This window comes from Camarhynchus parvulus, chromosome 7 (assembly GCF_901933205.1).
Source record: "Camarhynchus parvulus chromosome 7, STF_HiC, whole genome shotgun sequence".
NCBI lineage: Eukaryota > Metazoa > Chordata > Aves > Passeriformes > Thraupidae > Camarhynchus > Camarhynchus parvulus.
This window is the reverse complement of record NC_044577.1, coordinates 1787539-1807485: the sequence shown is the minus strand read 5'-3', so window position 1 is coordinate 1807485 and position 19947 is coordinate 1787539. Positions and strand designations below refer to the sequence as shown.

The following is a 19947-nucleotide window of genomic DNA, read 5'->3' as shown; positions in this document are numbered from 1 at the left end:
GAAGAAATCCTGGCAAAGGGATTTTTCAGAAAATGTGACAGTGACACTGCTGTTCAGGCAGGCAGGGGAAGGAGATCCTCAGTGAAGTTTTCAGTCTCCAAAGCAGAAAGTCCTGCCAGAGGCCAGAAGGCTTTGTTGGGAGCCACCCAGCAAGTGGGGCTGACTGCTGGGGAAGGGTTTGGGGGATGTGGTGCCAAATAGAGCTGCCAGCATCAAGGATTAACACAGCTGGGGAAGAAAACACAGCAAGGAATTATTCTGAGCAGCACTGGATATGGAGGTAGATTCTGGAGAAATGGGTTTAACCTTCCTGTCATGCTCCCAGCTTTCAATTCTCACCTTCAGCTGTTTTGTTGCCTTTCCTGAGCATCTGCTTTTTCTTTGCATGGAAAAATGGAAGCCAAAAGTCTGGAGAGGTTGTTTTACTGCTTATTTTCCCTGCATTCTGGAAAAAAAAAAAACCTTCCTCTATTTTCCTAACAAATTTTCACTAGCAATTATCTGATTTTCACCAATTCTGGGGCCTGTTTTTTTCTCCCTTTTTAGCCAGCAGAATGTGTGTCACAGTCTCAACAGATCTCCCCAATGCAGCTGGCCAGAGAAAATTCAGTGCAATCATGATTTTACCTGAATGTCAGACAAGTAAAACAATTTTTGTTCCACTGAGTCAGCTGCATAGTAAAAAATATCCCTGAGGCCACTGGGTTTGTTCCACACACTGGTCTACTGGGCAACATAGGGAAGGAAATCCTGGCCCCATGGAAACTGATGGGAGTTTTGTCCTTGACTCCAGGGGGGACAGGAGTTCACCTCTTGTCTCTATGAGCTCCTGTATGAGCAGGGGTTGGTTACTCCCAAGTCAAACTCCATGAAAAATCAAGCCTGAGCTGTATTTAAAAAGGGAGCATTTTATAAGGCTTCAGTAAAGACACTTTGGGGAAAATAAAATACAAATTAATCACTTCACGAACCATTGCTGCATTATTATACATTCTATATTTCTTGATCCTTTGACAACCCTGACCTTACTTGACTTTGTGATGTAGCTGGCCTTCTGCACAAACTGCTTCCATGACATTTTACAAATACCTTCCCAAAGACATCCCAGTGCCCAGCACTTGGTGCTTCAGTCAGAAAAAGAAGTGCTGTCCCTTGAAAAGAAGCATTTTCTCTACTTTACTTGCTCTTCAAGAGAAATTTAACATTCCAGGACATTGGTGTAATCTCCCTGTATCTGTTCCAGATTTCTATCCCTAATGGTTTTTTGTGTTTTGCTCCACAGATAATCATCGGTTGTGACAATTTTTAGCTTTGCCCTTATCCTGCTGCCAACAAAATTATGATCTTTCCCTGTAGTTCATTAAGTCTCATCACCATGAAAATAAGCCAAGAGAGTTGCCATTTCACAGGCACTTCCCCCTCTCCCAGCTCCTCATTTCCAATATTAACTAACATTAAAAAAAAAAAGGAAAAAGGTATCAGAGAAGGACTAAAAGCCTTCAAATATTCTGAATATTTCTAGTTAACCATGCAGGAGGGAAACTCTACTTGGCCTCTGTTAAATTACACAACACTTAAAATACTCACCTACAGACAGCAATCTACCTAACCCAAAAAACACACCAAAAATCCTCCATAAAGAAGAAATATTTCCTAGATTCCAACCAAACTTCTTTCTGTAGAGTTAATATTCCAAGAGAGGAATTTTCCCTCCAGGAATACTGGGCTGTGTCCCTGTGAAGTGTTAGAGCCAGGCTCTGAGGCTGCTCTCACCTGCACGGCTGGAGATCCAGCATTCCCAAACTCACTCTAGCCCTGCTTTTCTTTTGTGCCCACAACTCTAAAAGGCAAGAAGTTCAAGTAAGGTTTTCTTTCAAGGAATAAGGGAAGGTTTTATTCCTGAAGAAGAACTTTTACCTGAGCCAACACCAAAACTTCCTGAGTCTGAGGACAGCAGAACAAGTGGGTCCTTCTGGCAGCTGGAAGTTTTCTTATTCTTGGCTCATATAAACCAGCATTAGACATTTTCATTCACAGGCTACACTCTGGTTTAGTGCCCAGTTCTTCCCCTGCCTCCAAAAAAAAGGAAATTTGCACTGCAAGACTTTAGAAACTGATATTGGAATACAAAAGTCAATTCAACTTTTATGAAGCATCAGTTTTAAAGGAAAATGTCTTTTCAGCCACTGAAGAAATATTACTGGAGAAGAATCATGACTGGCAGTAGGAGTTCTAGGAAAGACTGGGAAAAATACAAAGAGGCTAAAACTCATCTGCTCCTACTGAAACACAGTCTCTTCCTCAGTATTAAGAGTTTGCTAACTACTTTCTGTATCATTTCAAAACCAGACAACCTAGCAAAGAAAAGGGGAGTCTAAAACAACTTAAGAAGACATCTACTTCTCTTTCCACCATGAAGTTTTTTCCAGGGCAAAAAAACCCAAAAACCCTACACTAAAATGTGGGTGAATTGCCTACTGATCTCAAACTAACCTTTGCTTGCCATTCCCTTTCTTCCCTCCTGTTTTGTCAGATGGTTCAGGCATCTCCTTGCTGTGGTATTTTCTGGGTCCCCAGGATGAAGGAGGAATTGAGAATCTGACTCCATGTTCTCAGAAGGCTGATATATTATATATATTAATATTATATTATATTATATTATATTATATTATATTATATTATATTATATTATATTATATTATATTATATTATATTATATTATATTATATTATATTATATTATATTATATTATATTATATTATATTATATTAGGAATGCTATACTAAAGAGAAAGGACACAGACAGAAGGCTTAACAAGAATGAAATAATAGAAACTCGTGACTGACTCCTCAGAGTCTGACACAGCTGATGGTGATTGGTCATTAAGTAATAACAATTCACATGAAACCAATCAAACATTCACCTGTTGGATAAACAATGTCCAGACCACGTTCCAAAGCAGCAAACACAGGGAGAAGCAATCAGATAATTATTGTTTTCATTTCTCTCTGAGGCTTCTCAGCTTCCCAGCAGAAGAAATCGTGGCAAAGGGATTTTTCAGAAAATATGACAGTGACACCTTGCAGCTGGAGGGGAAGTGGTTCTGTATAAAAGAGCAGAAGCCACTCAAGGTTAGACACACAGCCTCCCCCAGGTCTGCAATGCTGGAGCTGCTTGGAGCAGAGCTGGAGGAGCTGCAGCAAGGCCAGGCAGAGGCACAAGGACACTTGAGCTGCTCAGTGCCATCCCAGCAGGTTCATGAGAACACAAACTCTGGCTCACCCCTTCCAGCATCACCCCTCTGTGCAGAAACACGAAAGCAGAATGTGAATGCACTGAAGTACTGCTGCAGAATGGCCCTGGTGCAAATTTGGGACCTTTTGTCAATCCCATGTGTGTGTGCAGGTATCCTGCTGGACAGAGATGCTGGGGATGGTTCTGGTTCCCCTTTGCAGGCAGAGCAGAGGTGACAGGGTTGGGTTCTGGCTGCGTAGGAGCACTGCAGTAAAGGATACACTCGGAGTAGCTGTGTTGGTTTTGGATCCAGCAGGCCTGCTGGGACACTAAAAACCTATTCTGAACTCCAGTCAATCTGTTAATCTATCCCAGGGAATGAAATGCTTCGCTGCTTATCAGCACAAGATGTGACTGAGCAGTGCTCAGGGCTTGAATTACCATATTTAATTAAATGTAAGGTACTGAAAGGTTTGGGGAGAGCCACTAATGGAACTGCCCTGGCTGCAAAGCACAGCCCTTGTCATTGTCCCCCCCAGCATCCAGTGCTCAGTACATTAAAAGGTATACTTGAGAAAACAAATATTTTCACTGTTACAGGAAGCACATCTTACAGCTGGAAATGTTTTATTTTCTGCTCTTTCACAGTACTGCCAGTGTTAGTGGTCCATTAATAAACTTCAATGGGTTTTGTGGTTTAGACTCATTAGTAAGTGATCTTAGAATTCCTCTCAGGGACAAGAAAGCTGCCTAGAAACAAGAGAACGGTGGAAGCAGCAAATTTTCCCTGCCTTTTTCAGATAATAAAGTATAATTGCCCAGGAACTAAAGATATGAGAATTGATGGAGCTGTACCCAGTTATCAGCTGCTATTTGCTTGCAGGGATAAAGATGCTGAGCTATCCCTGTGTATCTGTCAGGGTTTGTCACAATATCTCCATCCAATCTCCCTCAGCCACTAGAACAATTTCAGTCTTTAGCCATATATTGAAATTAGACACACCTCAGGGCAGCCTCACAAAATCCATCCCTGTAAAAATCAATCTGCCTTACAAACACCAGGACAAATTCATCATCTGGGTCTGAGATAATTCATTATGAATTCATCATCTGGGTCTGAGTCCAGAGGGAACTTGGAGTTGTGTGTCATTAGAATATTCTGCTTCTGGACAGCTTCAGGAACTGGTTTTACTCCATAAAAGCTCCCATGATTTGGGACAGAGAAATCAGCCTTTCCCTAATGATAAATTGGGATATTCAGCACCTGTGCTGGAGTTAATCAGCACAAAAAGTCTTCTCTGGGATGGTCTGGAATTCAGAGAGTGCTGCCTGTTGGATATTTTGTTTTCCCAATCCCATTCATCCCTGCCTCTTTCAGATCGTTGAGGAGCTGGCTGCCAAAAAGGCAAAGGCAGAGGCAGAGAAAAATGAAAAGGATAAGAAGGTAAAAGAAGCCAAGGAACCTGCCCCAGAGAAAAAGCCACAAAAAGTTGAAAAGCAGGTAAGGAATGAAAGCAGATTGTGAAACCTCAGGTGTGGGCAGGGGCTGTAAAGTGACATTAAAGTGGTCACCAAAGCTCCAGGCTCAGGTTCAGGACACCAAGAACTGGCTGAGGTTGATCTCTCTCAGCCATCCCATGACCTGAGGGATTCTGGGGAACTTTTTACCTCTCGTATTTTAGGAATGGCCACGACTGAGCTCAGTGGCAAGAGCTGATGCAGGTGCAGACTGGCAGGGACATCAATGAGAGCAAAAATTCCCCTTTAGGGCTTTGAGATCATTGCCAGGACACAAAGTGGTAACCAAGCATTCCCTGACCCTCTTTCCATGGAAAATCCCAGCTATCCTTGACTGCTCAGTAAATGCCTGACCCTCTTTCCATGGAAAGATGGACATTGTCTTCTCTTCCCCTCATTTTTTGACATAAGCACCTGCTGAAGCTGCTACCAAAAAAAGGTGAGAGGAGCCACATCACCCCAAACAAGTGCACCAGCTCAGAGGAGGGGAATCACCCAGAAAATACAGATTGTAAACCAGAAAACCCTTCCCAATCTCAGAATATGGTAGAATTTCTACAGCACTCAGATATACTCAGCATAGATATCCAAAGGTAAATATCACAGAATGGTTTGGGTTGGAGGGAACCTTAAAAAGAATTTAATGGTGCAGAAGAGTTCATCACTGCCACCTCTTGCAAAATTAGGAATTAAAAGCCTCAGAGCTTGTGTGGATTCCAAACCAACTTTTAAACCCCATCAGCCATGCATAAATAAAGCCATGAATTTTCCATGTTCTCGGGGTAGGAACTCATTTTGTTTCAAATATCAATAGACACCACTTAATGTACAATATACCCCCTAAAATCTTTGAGATAAAGGGCTGCTTTCACAAAAGACACTTCCAAATTATTTCAGCAGCTTTACAGAGCAAACCACCTGTGGGACAGAGCAGTGACCAAAGGGCATCTTCAAAAGCTGTGCAGCAAAAATTGTCAGCTTTTGCTGAAGCAGCAGCTTTTGTTTCTCATTTACTTCCGCAGTATAAACAAAAGTTTAAAGAATATATATTTTTTTAATAAGGGTCATTAATCTCTCACTAAATATGTGGAGGAGAAGGGTGAGTTTTCTCGGGCAAAGCTTACTCTTCACTGCAAGTTTTACACAAATTAATTTGAAGGCCTAACCCTAGAACAAATATATTTCAAAAAAATGATGCTTTTCTTGGACAACATCCATTAATCTGGCCAAAGCTCTCAGAACATCTAGCCAGGAACCTAAATTACATGAATTTAGGAAGCATCAGTCAATTTAATTGGAAGGTAGATACCTAAATGTTAACTTGTAAATGAGCATCTTGAAAACACTGTTTGGGGGTTTGGGGTGGAGGGTTTTTTTTCCCTTAAATAAAAATGTAAATGAAAATACAAAAATGTAAATGCAAATACACAGCAGGCTGAAGGAGCAAATACATGAAAGTTTTTCAAGGTCTTTAAGCCTGATTGCTTAACTTTGGTAGCTAGGAAGGGTTGTGGCTGCTCTTGTGCAAACCAAATTTTTAAGTTCTGGTCCCACATGTCTTCAGTCAGTCCCTTGTTACTGTGACCAGTTTGCTGGGTGACGCTGTCACAGCCCGGGTGAAGCTCCTGAAACGGGATGGCATCTCACCCATCTGCTTAAAAACCTGACTTTCCCAGGATAAAACTGGATTCCTTCTTGGTTTTGCACATTTCTGAAGGTAAAACCGACAAGAGCAGAAATGTGTCTCGATCCCCTGGCAGCCTCTGCAAGGCTGTTTTGAATTGGGGTGAAATAACAGCGTGGAGCTCTGGGGTTTCATAACTTCATGTCATTCCCATCTCCTCAGCCATCACAACTCCTGTCAAGTAAAATTCTGAGCCATTATATCAGGTTCTCTATGGTTCATTGAGAAACAACAAAGGGAACATTCTCTCCAAGGTTATAGCACTGACAGGGGAAAAAAAAGAGTATCTTAGACCAGTTGAGAAGTATTTGGAAAAGTTCTAACAGCAGGACTCTTATTAAAATAAGTGTAGGCTATAAGTCATAGGGATGCAGGCAGAAAAAAGCTCTGCTCCCAACTTCAGCTCTTAAAGAAAACAAAAGTTGGATCCCAGAAGGAAATTTAAGTATTTCTGAAAAGCCCGATAGCAATCTTTACAAAGAGTATTTGATATCAAAGGAACTTGATTTTTTCTTTTCTCTGCAAGGTGCTGATTTGATTTCCCGAAGGAAAAAAACAACCCATGGCTCCATCCCGCCCAAAAAAACCCTTTTTCCAAAAGCAGCAGCAGTCTGGGCTGCCTCACCCAGCAACCTGCTGGAGCTTGTCCCACTGAGTGAGAGCAAGGCTGTGCATCCCTGAATTTCACCAGAAATGCCAAACATGAGGCACATCCCTGTCCCTGGTGAAACCTCTGAGGGAAATCTCCAAAGGAAATGTGCACAGTGAAACTAATTCAGTTTTCCCTGCTGTCCAGTGGGAATCACCTGGTGTGGAGCTGGCTTTGGAAAGCCTCAGAAGTAGATTGAGGCTCTTATTTCCACATTTCTTAATTAATTCAAATTATATTGCTTAAATTCAAACATATATTGCTGGTTTAAGGGGCCTTAACTCATTTAAAACAGAACAAGCATGGACTCAATGCACTGAAAATGAAAAACTCTATGAACTGGTTTCAAAGGAAAAGTTCTTTTTATTATGTTGACTCTTAGGCTGTTAATTGAGGCAAGAGAAAACAGAGCAGCAACTGTCCTTAAGACACAAGAGAGTGGGTTTGATTAAAATCAATTAAATTGACACAATGATATCATTGACATCAGTGTACAAAACCACTGAAGCAAATAACTAAAACAATTCATTGGGTTATTTATAACAATAAAATGTTGATGTGTCCTGTGGTATTGAGAGGCTAAAAATGAAAAACCCATTTTTAGGCTGGTTTGGGGGGAATTTGTTTGTTGGGTTTTTTAATAGTTGACACATTTCCTCTCAGAACATCATGGTTGAATCATTTTCTATAAAATACCATGGAAAAATGGTAAAAGAAGGATTCTGCCCACTGCAAATGACCCAAGGATGAACCTCAAAATGTCACACCCTGTGAAACTGGGAATGCATTGAAGTAACTGGGGATTTGAGCTCAAATCTTCCAACTTTTTGTTACCCTTTAAACAAAGTTCTAAACCAAAACAATTCTTGATGTTCAGTCAAGAACCTCCCAAGTCTCTTTCAAATGCATCTATAGGGTAGAAGTGATAAATGTATTATTTTCTTGTCCTTCTGGGCCCAAACTGGAATTACTGTAATGATACTTTAATTAAAACCAGATATTTGATAACTCCCATAATGGGGCTGCAGCTGTACCTGCAGGTAGCAGATATTTCCCTAATTACAGGGCTTATTTAAGGGTTTTTTAGTTTTAATCATCCCAGGAGCTGCTGATATTTTATCTTGCTGATAAGAAGTGATTTGCAGGTTATTTAGCAAAATCTTGATCCTGTTTGGTATAAATCCACATTCACCTCCTCCCCAAACAGTGATCTAATCTCTCTTTTTCAACTACCACCTTGCTCACATCTTGAGGCTTACAACTGATACAAGATGAAGAAACTTTGATAATTTTCTGGGGATTTTTTCCAATGAAATACTGCTTCAATGAAATGAAACTGTTTCAGGAATGTGCCACTGGCAGCAAAAGTAACAGAAAAAATGGCATTTAAATGAAATTCCATTTCAATATTGCCAGTCTTCTGCCTAAATTACATTTTCAAACAAGCTGGAGCTTAATTCTTGTTTAATTTGGTGACTTCAGCTGATAAAATGACTAGTGGGAGGTGTCACTGCTCATGGCAAGGGTGGAATTGGATCTTTCAGGCCTTTTTCAACCCATTCCATAATTGTGTGAAACAATGCTGTCAGCAATTCCTCTCTTCACTTTCCCCCCCAATCTAGGTAGTGGATGAAGGCTGGAAAATGGGTCCAAGCAATTTCCTTTCGATGCTGGAGGAAGGAAGCTCTCAGTACCAAGGTCAGTAGCAAAAGATAACAATTCCAGCTGGAATGTTCTCCCAGAGCAGCTTAATGGCAGTGTCACTCCTATAAGGTCAAGTGGGCAGCTGCCCAAACTATGGAATGTTATAAAAATTAGGGTGTTAGATTAAGAAATGGTATTTAGGAAGGGAGGCTCTCAGGACCTCAATTCTTCCAAGGAATCTGTCAAAACCATTGAGCTGTTCATGCAGGAAGGGACATTTCTGTGGGTGAAAGTGAACAAACTCAAAGCAAAGGGCTCCAAGAAGCAAAAAAAAGGCATTTTAGGATTTTCTGAGGGCAACAAGGATGACATCAGAATAGCCAATAATTCAAAAGCACCACACTGTAGATCAATTTTCAGCATCAATGTTTTCATAGTCCTGTAGTTCTACCTGTCCTTTTTCCTCCAAGAGTGAAAACTCTTGGAAGACTCCATAGATTCCTTCACAGCTGCTCAAATTATTTTTTATTGTATCTTCTCAAGCAGAGGCACAAAACTCTGAATGCACTTGCTTCATGCAAAGTGTGTCAAAATAAAATATAACACACTTTCAGCAAGGGGCCTGGCTGGTTTTTCACCTGGAGAAAGCACCAAAAAGCAGGGATTTCTTAATAAAAATCATGAAAGGGCATTTGGTTCTTTTCCAGATCTCTTCTCTCCTCTGCTTTTGATATTTCTGTTTATCTCTTCAGCACTTGTTCTCAATGCTCAGCCTGATCCACAAGTGAATTAGGAAGTCTTGCACTTATCTAAAGTGGAAAATGGGATTATTTTTGCTCTGTCTCTGCAGATTCTGTTCTGATACAATGTGGAAAAATGTATTTTCTGCTCTCCACTCTTCAGAGCCAGTGCCTTGCTAAAATTCCTCGTATGAAAAGCCTCCATTATTCCCTCCTGCTGACAAATTACTGGTGTCAAGTTTTCTGCCTGATTTCAGCTGGCTGGAGAGAAAGAAGTGAACTTAAACTTGCTAAATGTGCATCAGTAGTTTGGCCTGACCTCTTGACTCGTAACAATTAGGATTTTCTTACACCTTATAAATCACAGAGCAGCTTTCTGGCTAAAAAAAACCAGGAGCTTTGCATCCCATCTGCTCTCAACTACCATGTCAGAACCCTGCTGAAGGCAGCAGGAGCTTTAGATTAGCATCAAATCCATCCAAACTCCTTTCCTGAGAAAGGATGGAAGTCAAAGGCAGCCTTGGCAAGAGTGGGGCTCCCAGCCAGGCAGTGCCCAGGGCAGAGGGCAGGGCAGGAGGGGTTTGCCTTGGAGGGAACATGCTTGGCTGTGAGCTCAGCTCAGCTGTGGCTACCAGAGTTGTGAGAACCCAGGACATTCCTCTGGCTGCCCTGGAGGACTCCAGACCCTGGCAGGGGCTCAGAGACCTTGGCATGGAGTCACAAACACCTCTGCCTTTGATTTTAGCCCATGGCAACAATTACCAACTTTGTGTGAAGGTTTACAAGCCACAAGAGTTTGAGTAGAATGATAGTGAATTTGTCACAGGGTGAAAATGTAGAATTTTGGGGATTTAGAATGGGGGTTCAGGAGGCAAGATGGAGGAATCTGGGTGTGTCCTGTCCTTCTTCTTCTTCTTGTCCTCCATCTTCTGCTGTGATGGGGACACTTTTGGATTGGTTTAGAGACAGACTGCCTAACATAGGTGATAGTATTGAAATCTCTGCTGCTCACAGTGAACCCAAGATGCATTAGAAAGTTTCTTTTCCCAGCCCAGCAGTCAAAGAAGGAGTCAGGATTCTTCTGTTCTCGTTCTCAAGGTTGTTTATTATTTCTTATCTATAACATTCTTTTCCTGACCTGCTAAGGTCTGTTCAGCAGGTCAGGCAGAGGCACTCTGGGCACCCTTGGGGCAGTGTTATCTTTTTATACTAAAAACTACATGTACACTATTTACCATAACTTCCCAATACCTATCACCTATGTTAGACAGTGAGCTTCTACCTTAAACCAATCCAAAAGTGCCATCATCACCCAGAAGACGGAGACTTGGAAGAAGAAGGAAGAAGGACAGGGCACGCCCAAATTCCTCCTCGGAACTCCGAGCCCCCATTCTAATAACCTCAAAAATCTATTTTTCACCCCATGACAAACTAACTATTATTCTGCTTAAACTCTCTTGACTTGTAATTCCTCATATAAAGTTGGTAATTTGCTCCATTTTAAGTCACAGGGATCCTGGGCTCTGTGCCAAGGTCTCTGAGCCCCCCGGCAGGGGCTTGAGCCATACAGGACAGCCAGAGGGATGTCCTGGGTTCTGACAGATAGGTTGGAAAATGATTGTAAATAAAGTACTCGTAGTTCTTAGTATAAAAAGCTAACTCCACCCCAAGGATAATCACTGTGTCACAACCCAACCTGCTGGACAGATCTCAGCAGGTCAGAGAAAGAATAGACTAGATAAGAGAAAATAAATAACCTTGAGAAGCAGAGCTGAGGAACCTCGACTTCTTCTTTGGTCATGGGGCTGGGAGAAAAGAGACTTTCTAATACCTTGGGGGTCATCTCAACCACAGAAACCTAAGAGGAGTGAGGAATAAAAACACCACAGGAGAAGCAGTGGAGACCCCCAAATTTCACAACTATCCTGTGTGAGAAGCCAGGAGGGTTACAAAGGGATGGGGGATTTGTCACCAGACTGTATCTGAACACCAGGACCTGCTCTGAGCCCTGCACACACAGAACTTTGTGGGGTTATCCTCACAGTGTGAGTGCCTCTATGATTCCCATTTCCAAACACAGAACTTTGGGAGTGATTCCCATTCCCAAACACAGAATTTTTGGGGGTTATCCCCATAATGTGAGTGCCTCTGTGATTCCCATTCCCAAACACAGAACTTTGTGGGGTTATCCCCACAGTGTGAGTGCCTCTGTGATTCCCATTCCCAAACACAGAATTTATGGGGTTATCCCCACAGTGTGAGTGCCTCTGTGATTCCCATTTCCAAGCACAGAATTTTTGGGGGTTATCCCCACAGTGTGAGTGCCTCTGTGATTCCCATTCCCAAACACAGAATTTCTGGGGGTTATCCCCACAGTGTGAGTGCCTCTGTGGTTCCCATTCCCAAACACAGAATTTTTGGGGGTTATCCCCACAGTGTGAGTGCCTCTGTGGTTCCCATTTCCCAGTTACACAGCCCACACCTCCAGCCCATCCTGCTGGAGCTGCCAGCTGCCCCCCAGCTCTCAAGGCACATGAGAAGGAGCCCTTTTCTGCAGAGAGCACAAGCAGGAACCCTCAGAGTGGAGAAGCTCTCTTGCAGGCTTCAAAGGATACCTGCAGTTCCGGCTTAGGCACAGGAGGAGTCTGTAGCTGTGCAGTTCAACTTCAGGTGGGGTTTCTTCTTCTTCCTTTTCTCCTGGTGAACCAGGTCTGTTTGACAGCACACTTATTTTTACTAATTAGCTGTTTTATCTGTTAATTCCTCCTTGCAGCACAATCCTCCTGCAGCACTTTGGGCTTTTCATTGCAGGGCACTCACACAATACTACCTGGGGGTTGTCCAAAGTGATTTTTTTTAAACTAACCATGGATTCTTTGAATCACATTCTTTCATCAGAATCAAATCTACAACAACATCCACCCAGAACAACACAGTCTCTTGTATTTTTAATTTTTAGGCTGCTTTCCTCTCCGTAGCAGAATTATGCAGGAAAAAATAGTTCTGAGTTTGGACTTTCAACTGAGAACTTTTTTTTTCCCTAATCTTATGCAGAAATAGGTCACTTGCTATCAGCATTTGCACAGAAGTTCAGATTTAGTAGTGCAGAAACCTTGAGGACATGATTGAAGCAACAGAGGTTGATTAAGAAATGTTTGTACCAGGAGTAATTCAAAGCCCCTGTTTGTATCAGGAGTAATTCAAAGTGTGTCTAAAGTTCACCTAAATGACAGCTGACCAAACAACAAACATCTTTGTTTTGTCACAGCCCCCAACACTTAATTTGAAGGAAGTGTTCCCATCCCATGAAACTGGTGCTTTATACCTAGCTTACTTAAATATTTTTTAAAATGTAGATCAGTTTTGACAAAAACCTAAATGTTTCACTTACAGACTTTTTCACTCTGTGTTTTTAACTCCTCTACCAAGCTAGAGCTGCTGCCTAAACTCCACTGGAAGCCTTTTATCCTCTTAGAACTGTATCTGACCATTTTTCTAGTGGCTGAACTCCACTTGCCAAGCCCTAAAATGCTTATTTTAAATGATGTGGTTGGAAACAGCCTCTTTGTGTGGCATCTCCTGTCACACTGGAATAGCCAGAGTTTACATGGGGCAAATGTAAGGCTGAGCCTTTTCCTCCCTCTCTATTTTTGCAGTGTATTTTTGCAGTGTGAGGCAGCAATGTGCTATTTTCCCCGTCCTACAGATTATATTTATGACTTGCTCATTGTCACAGAGGATATTTGAGTTCAAATACTCCGTGGTCTGCCCAAATATTCCTTGAAGGCGTGGTGATACTCTGTATTTTTAACCAGCCTTCAAAAGATTCAAATCCTTTTGCCAGGGGGTTCAAAGTGGCCATTTCAAGAGAAGCTTCATGATTCAAATAAATATTTTAGAATTGTTAGTCACAGGCTGTTCTGTGAAATTCTGGGATATTGGAGTTCCCTACTGGCCTGCAGAGCTGGGATGCAGATTTAGGAGCGCTCTGGGCTGCCTTTGAGCCCTGAGCTAGCTCTGCATATAAAACAATCCCAAAATAAGCATGCACTATTTTAGAAAAGGTGACATAAATTTCACTGCACACACACAGGCACAGAAATAGCTCCTGAAGCTGGCTGACCCTGCCTGTAACAGAATACCAGACTCTGCTGACCAGCCAGTGAAAACATAACATCCTTAGCCTCCTGACCCCCCTTTAAAATTAACTTTGAAACATTTTGTTGATCTATAAAAGAATAACAGAGCATCTAGCACCTATGAGTTATTGATCTCCCTACTAAAATTAGGCCCCTCTAACCCAGTGGTTAATATAACACTCAGATAACTCATTGCCAGGTAATCCCAGGGTCTGGGGGGACCCTCCCTGATCTGCCTGCAGTGGGTATTAACCACTAATCAATCTACAAAATGACAATAAACAATTATGGGGAAAAAAACCGAGAATAGAAAAACCTACAGATCCCTCTATGAAAAATAAATCTCTAAAGCCTGGTACTCCTGTGAAAACATAGCACTGGCAACCTGCTGACCCAGTCAGGAAAGTGTTTAAAAATTCACATAACTCCTGTGTGATGTCCCCTTTCCCCAAGGCTGGAATTCCAGGCTGGAAGAGCTACCTCATCACTTGGGCAAATCAGCTTTTCCTGCTGAAATATTACATGACATCTGTCATGCCCTCTGATGACCCACAAGTAATTTAAAGAAATGAAATGTCTGTACTTTGGAGTTTCTTCCATGACCAAAATATCCCCTGTCCTCCTCCATCACCACCATTCTCAGTGCTGAAATTAAGATTACTCACCTGCAAGAACTACTTCTTCCATAAACTTTGTAAAACTACAAATCCTCTGCCTGGAATTGGGCCCTGAAAAAAATTTTGGGGGGAATGGAAAGAGCAGCCAGTCTTGGATTAATTAAAACTTGGATGTTAAAACCCTTCTGAATTTGCATGGTGCCTTCAGCAGGCCAGGGGTGCAGGGGAGAATATCAAACAAAATATCTGTACAAATAGAATGTCTGTACAAATAGAATATCTGTGCAAATAGAATGTCTGTACAAATAGAATGTCTGTACAGAACTGATTCGTACAGGAGCCAACGTCTGAAAGTGGAAAACTGTCGTTTCAAATCATCAGGAAATTGAATTAGCACACAGCTGGAGATTAGCTGTCATTTAGGAAGATACAATCAGGGCTTGAAAGGCAAGATATGCATTGTCTTCCTTCAAATTATGTCAAGGAGTGTAGGAAAAAAAGAGGTGTTTCCATTAAAACCAGGCACTTGGAGAACTCAGATATGCACTGAGCTCGTCAGACTTCATTTAGTTTTCTTTCTAAAGAGCAAATTGCACTTTGCCTCAACAAAAATAACGAGCTGCACCTCAGGATCATTAGGTACTTTATCATAAACAGCTTTTTTTTCATCTCCAGTTCTACAAATTCACTGTGACTGCGTGTTAGGTCTCCTTATTTCCTCTCCTTTGCACAGCACTTCAAAACAGAGGGGCTGGATCAGGTGGGTCTTGTCTCTGTTGGGCTGAACTGCCTTTTAATTTCTGAATTAGCTTAAAATCCCCTTAAAAAGTGAAGCCTCTGTGTGGCCATGCATCCCTTGTGGTGAGCTGCAGGTTATTGCTCTGTCACCCTGCTGTCCCCTCCCTCTCCCCCACCTCCACGTGCTGGTTTTATTCCCATTCCAGTGCCCCTATTCCCGTATTTGAGCCTCCTGGGAATGACTACAGGGGCCAGCTCCCCAGGATGCAGCAGCTTTAGCTGAGCCATGGGGAGAACAGGGAAATTTGGGGGTTGAATTAACCCCCTTCCTTTGGTCCCCAAGCCAAGTGACACTGGTGGAGAGCACGTCCTTCAGGGCAGGAGCCACTCCTGTGCCTTCTTCATGGAAAAGATTGAAGCCTTGTGCTGTGAAATGAAATTAAATGAAGTGAAATAAAAAATAAAATAATACTAAAATAAAAATGAAATAAAAAAATAAAAATAAAATAAAAAATAAATAAATTAAAAATAAAAATAAAAATAATAAAATTAAATTAAAATAAAATATAAAATTAAATTAAATTTTAAAAAATTAAAATAAAATATAAAATTAAATTAAATTTTAAAAAATTAAAATAATAAAAAATTAAAATAATAAAATAAAATAAAATATAAAATAAGATAAAATTAAAATTAAAAAATAAAAATAAAAGAGAAAAATTAAAAATTAAAATTTAAAATTTAAAAAAATTTAAATATAAAAAATAAAAAATAAAAAATAAAAAAAAAAAATAAAAACAAAAATAATGAAAAAAAATAATAAAATAAAAAAAATAAAAAATAGAAAATAAAATAAAGTAAAATAAAATAAAATAATGCCAAAATCAGCCACAGGACAGGGCTCATGGAGATTGAGCACGCTCCAGGCTCTCAGCTTTACAACCTCCAAATGACAGCCTCACTATCCCATTATCCTCCTGAATTCTGATCCCATTCTGCAACTCAAGGCAAAAGCAGAAATCCCTTAACCTCAACGTTTGCAGATCCTAACACAACGGGGTGTTGCTGGGTTGTGAGGGTCCCCAGGACGAGGTAAGAGATGAGAATTTGATTCCAGGTTCTTAGAAGGCTGATTGTTATGTTGTTATGTTATGTTATGTTATGTTATGTTATGTTATGTTATGTTATGTTATGTTATGTTATGTTATGTTATGTTATGTTATGTTATGTTATGTTATGTTATGCACTAAAACTATACTAAAGAAGGAGAAAGGAGACATCAGAAGGTCACAAAAGAATGAATAATAAAAACCTGTGATAGACTCAGAGAGTCCGACACAGCTGGACTGTGATTGGTCATTAATTAAAAACAATTAATATGTTTGGATAAACAATCTCCAGGCCACATTCTAGAGGAGTAAAACATGGAGAAGCTGAAGCTTCCCAGCTTCTCAGGAGAAAAATCCTCACAGAGGGATTCTTCAGAAAATCTCATGGTGACAACAGGGCTCTGAACTTGGTGAGGGTCCCTAGAGCCTGCTGCTTTCCTGCAGCTCATCATTTAATAAAAGCTGCCTACAACCACCCTTTCTTTTGCCTGCAGAAGCAGCTGGAGAAACCAATGGCTTCTGTAACTTTTGCCCCTTTTTTTTTCTTTCTTTTGGCTAACAGTGTTTTGGGAGAACAGAGAACACAAATCAGATTTTCTCCAGGACCATGACCCAGAGCTGATCAAAGCAGGGGAACGGGAAGAAGTGGAGGAGGAGATCAGAGTGCAGGTGAGCTTACAATAGCAAGAGGACACTGCTCACGTGCATTACCTGGGGAGATTTTTCTCCAGCTGTAAGAACTGGCCCTGGCACAGCCCTTCCCTCTTTCCAGAGTCCCTGCTGCCTGTTCTGTGCTTGTTCAGCTGAACAATTGTGGCAGAACAGAAAACTGAGGAAGGTTCCTCTGTGTTTGTCTTGGGCAGGTCGATGAAGTGATGGAGGAGAAGCTGCTGAGGGTCAAAGAGGTTGTGGATGGAGAGACAGGTCCAGGTCAGGTCAAAGCTGTTAAAGAGAAGGTAAGAGCAGCAAGGTGGGAGAATTGAGGGGCAGCCCCAATTCCATCAGTGCAAACCTCAGGGACAATCACCAAAATGTCCCCCCATAAGATTTACTGAATCTCAAGTCAGGAACATCTGAAAATCTCTTCACCTGTGGCTATTTTCAGGGCCTTCTCCATTAGCTCTTGCTCTTTAACTTGTATAAATACTGCTTAGGGCAAGCTGAGCTATTCCAGAGATAGATCACTACAAGATATTTCAGATTTTCACCTTCCTGAAATCCTTGGATGCAGTCAAACAGCAAAATGGAAGCAATCCCTCTCTTTAGTCTGACCAGTTCAGATTAATAGTTTTCCAAGGAAAACAGGGATCTGGAGGCCAGTGAGTTTTCCAGCTGCTGGCTGTTTTCCTCCTGAATAAGGAGTGGTTATTATGTTTCAAGACCATACACCAAAAAAAAATTCCCTCTGAATGTTTTGATGTAACCTTTCATTTGTCTGTAACACCACATAGATCACACACAGCCAGGTACTCATTATGTTACTACATCCTATTGAAGGGTTTGGGAATTTGCAATTAAGCCAAGTTTATTTGGGCATAAAAAATAGGTTAAACCCTCCCCAAAACATAGCACATGTCATGTTCACATCTAGTTTTACGGCATTATCATATGAAAAATTCCACAGCTTGTGGTTCTCTAAAATTCCTTAGCAAAGCATTTAAATTAGAGATCATGTCAGTGCAAAATCACTCAAAGCTTACAGCCCACCACTCAATCAGCAGAGCCACTTAAAACCCTCAGGGCAAATAGCCAGCCCTAATCTCATGCTGTATTTCATTTCTGTAATACCTTTTAGCATGCAAATACTTGCTGTTGCTCTACTTCTACTCAAATTATCTTTAAAAATGCTCTTTCACCTGACAAACCTCCAGGGACAATCTAATAAGAAAAGACTGGGGCAGCTCTGAAAGCTGATCCCAACTGGATTCCTAAATCTGCTTCAAAAATAGTGGGGGCTTGAGACAGACAGACAAAATATTGCAACAATCTCCCCCAAGTTTTCATGGGCAGACACATTTAGATCAGCTAGTCAGTGCCCTGCTGCAAAATGTCACACTGGAATTACAGAGCTTTATCTTAGGGGCTGGGTTGTGGGGGTTTTTTTCCCTTCAATGTACTGTTGGAATGGCTTAGGGTGGAGGGAGATTATTTAACTTTTATCTTCCCAAGTTGTGCCAGTCACCTGAGAGAATGAGGCAGGGGAAGAAGCACTAATTAGATAATAGAAATTCCTTAAAGATTTCATCTGAAAAACCCCACCCAAGCCAAAACAGTTCTATTTAAGGAATGGGGAACACATCTTCCCTGTGCAAAGCCATTTAAAATGTCCATTCAGCATTGGCAAAGGCTTTTTCCAATTAGTATTTGCATAAACATCTCAGCCATAAACCAAACCAATGCATACCTGTGCACACAGACTGCAGATCTGCTTCAGGATAACCTGCTCTAGATAATAAGAATCATATGAGCTGGAAAGTTTTGGAAATAGCTCATTAATTTATTATTCAGCAAAACAAATCTCTAGTTTTTCAAGCAATATCTGAGGTTGCATATGTCTCCCCTCAGCTATGCAGCACAAAATAACAGGTTCAGGTTCTCACTGTAGCCAGGAGTGTGTCTGAGTTCAGTGTGAAACTTCCCCCTGCCAAAAAATAAAGGAGAATTCAACATTCTTCAGAGGAATCAGACCTTCCCCTGCACTCTGGCAATGGACAAGGGGCAATGAGAGGGTAATTTCTTCAGGAGAGCTTTTACAGGTGGAATTCTGGGGCCATCATCCCAAATTCCTGATGCCACATTTGGCCATTCTCTCTTTTTTAGGGAGGGATTTCTTCTGCTCTCTTTGTCAGGGAATAATCCCTCCCAGAGGTAGGTGTTCTGTGCCTTCCCAAGCCGTAAGATGAGTAGTTCACAACTCAGAAAATTTCTGTCAAATTCATATTAAAAACAAAACATCTGCCTGACCCACAGGAACCAATCTGACTTTTTAAGTCCCTTTTGTGGGGAATACAGTGAGGAAATTTTGGAACTGGAATCTAAAGGGAAATTTCTCCCCTCCAGTCAGCGTTCCAGACATCTCAGGTCTTAGATTTAAGAAAAACAATATATAACATCTCCTGGCCTAGCCAGAGCCACTCCTTTATTTCCATAACTTCTTTATCACTGATTCCCAAACCTTCAAATACCACTTACTGCTAAAAGCTGACACTTAGCCCTACCAAGAGCTGCTCTTAGAGCTCCTGAAGATAAGAGGAGTTTCTTTGGAGTGTCTTCCATTACCAAAATACCCCATCCTCCTCCATCCCCACCATTCTCAGTGATGCAAGAACTATTCTCTCTATAAACTTTGTAAAACTACAAATCCTCCATTTGGCAGCTTTGTGGAAGAACAAACTTGGGTGAAAAAAAAATTGTTCTTCTCATGACAAGTGGGTCTCCAGAGCAGCAGACTGATGTGGAAATAGCAACATTAATTAGATTGCAGCTAATAGTCAATAAAGCACAGTGCTGTTACTGGAGTCACAGATCCTGTGTGTAGTGGTGTTCACAGGGGTCCTAGGATGAGGAAGAGAAGAGAATCTTGACTCCATGTTTCAGAAGGCTGATTTATTATTTTATTATATATATTATATCAAAAGAAAATGATACATTAAAACTATACTAAAGAATACAAGAAAGGATTTCATCAGAAGGCTAGAAAAGAAAGGAATGGAATGATGATAAAATCTTGTGACTGACTAGAGTCCCAACACAGCTGGACCTGTGATTGGTCATCAAGTAGAAACAACTCACATGGACCAATCAAAGATGCACCTTTTGCATTCCACAGCAGCAGATAATTGTTGTTTTTCTTTTCCTCTGAGGCTTCTCAGGAG

General features: G+C 41.2%; 1 protein-coding gene across 1 annotated transcript in view; it reads left to right on the top strand.

Moving 5' to 3' along the window:
- IQCA1 (IQ motif containing with AAA domain 1) overlaps positions 1-19947 on the top strand; it is a gene marked incomplete at its 3' end in the record, with an annotated part of 105978 nt that overhangs the window by 54005 nt on the left and 32026 nt on the right. The window contains exons 8-12 of the mRNA XM_030951921.1: positions 1936-1962; positions 4613-4735; positions 8708-8783; positions 16635-16741; positions 16936-17028. Coding sequence (XP_030807781.1) covers positions 1936-1962; positions 4613-4735; positions 8708-8783; positions 16635-16741; positions 16936-17028 — 426 coding nt within the window. The remainder of the gene's footprint in view (positions 1-1935; positions 1963-4612; positions 4736-8707; positions 8784-16634; positions 16742-16935; positions 17029-19947) is intronic.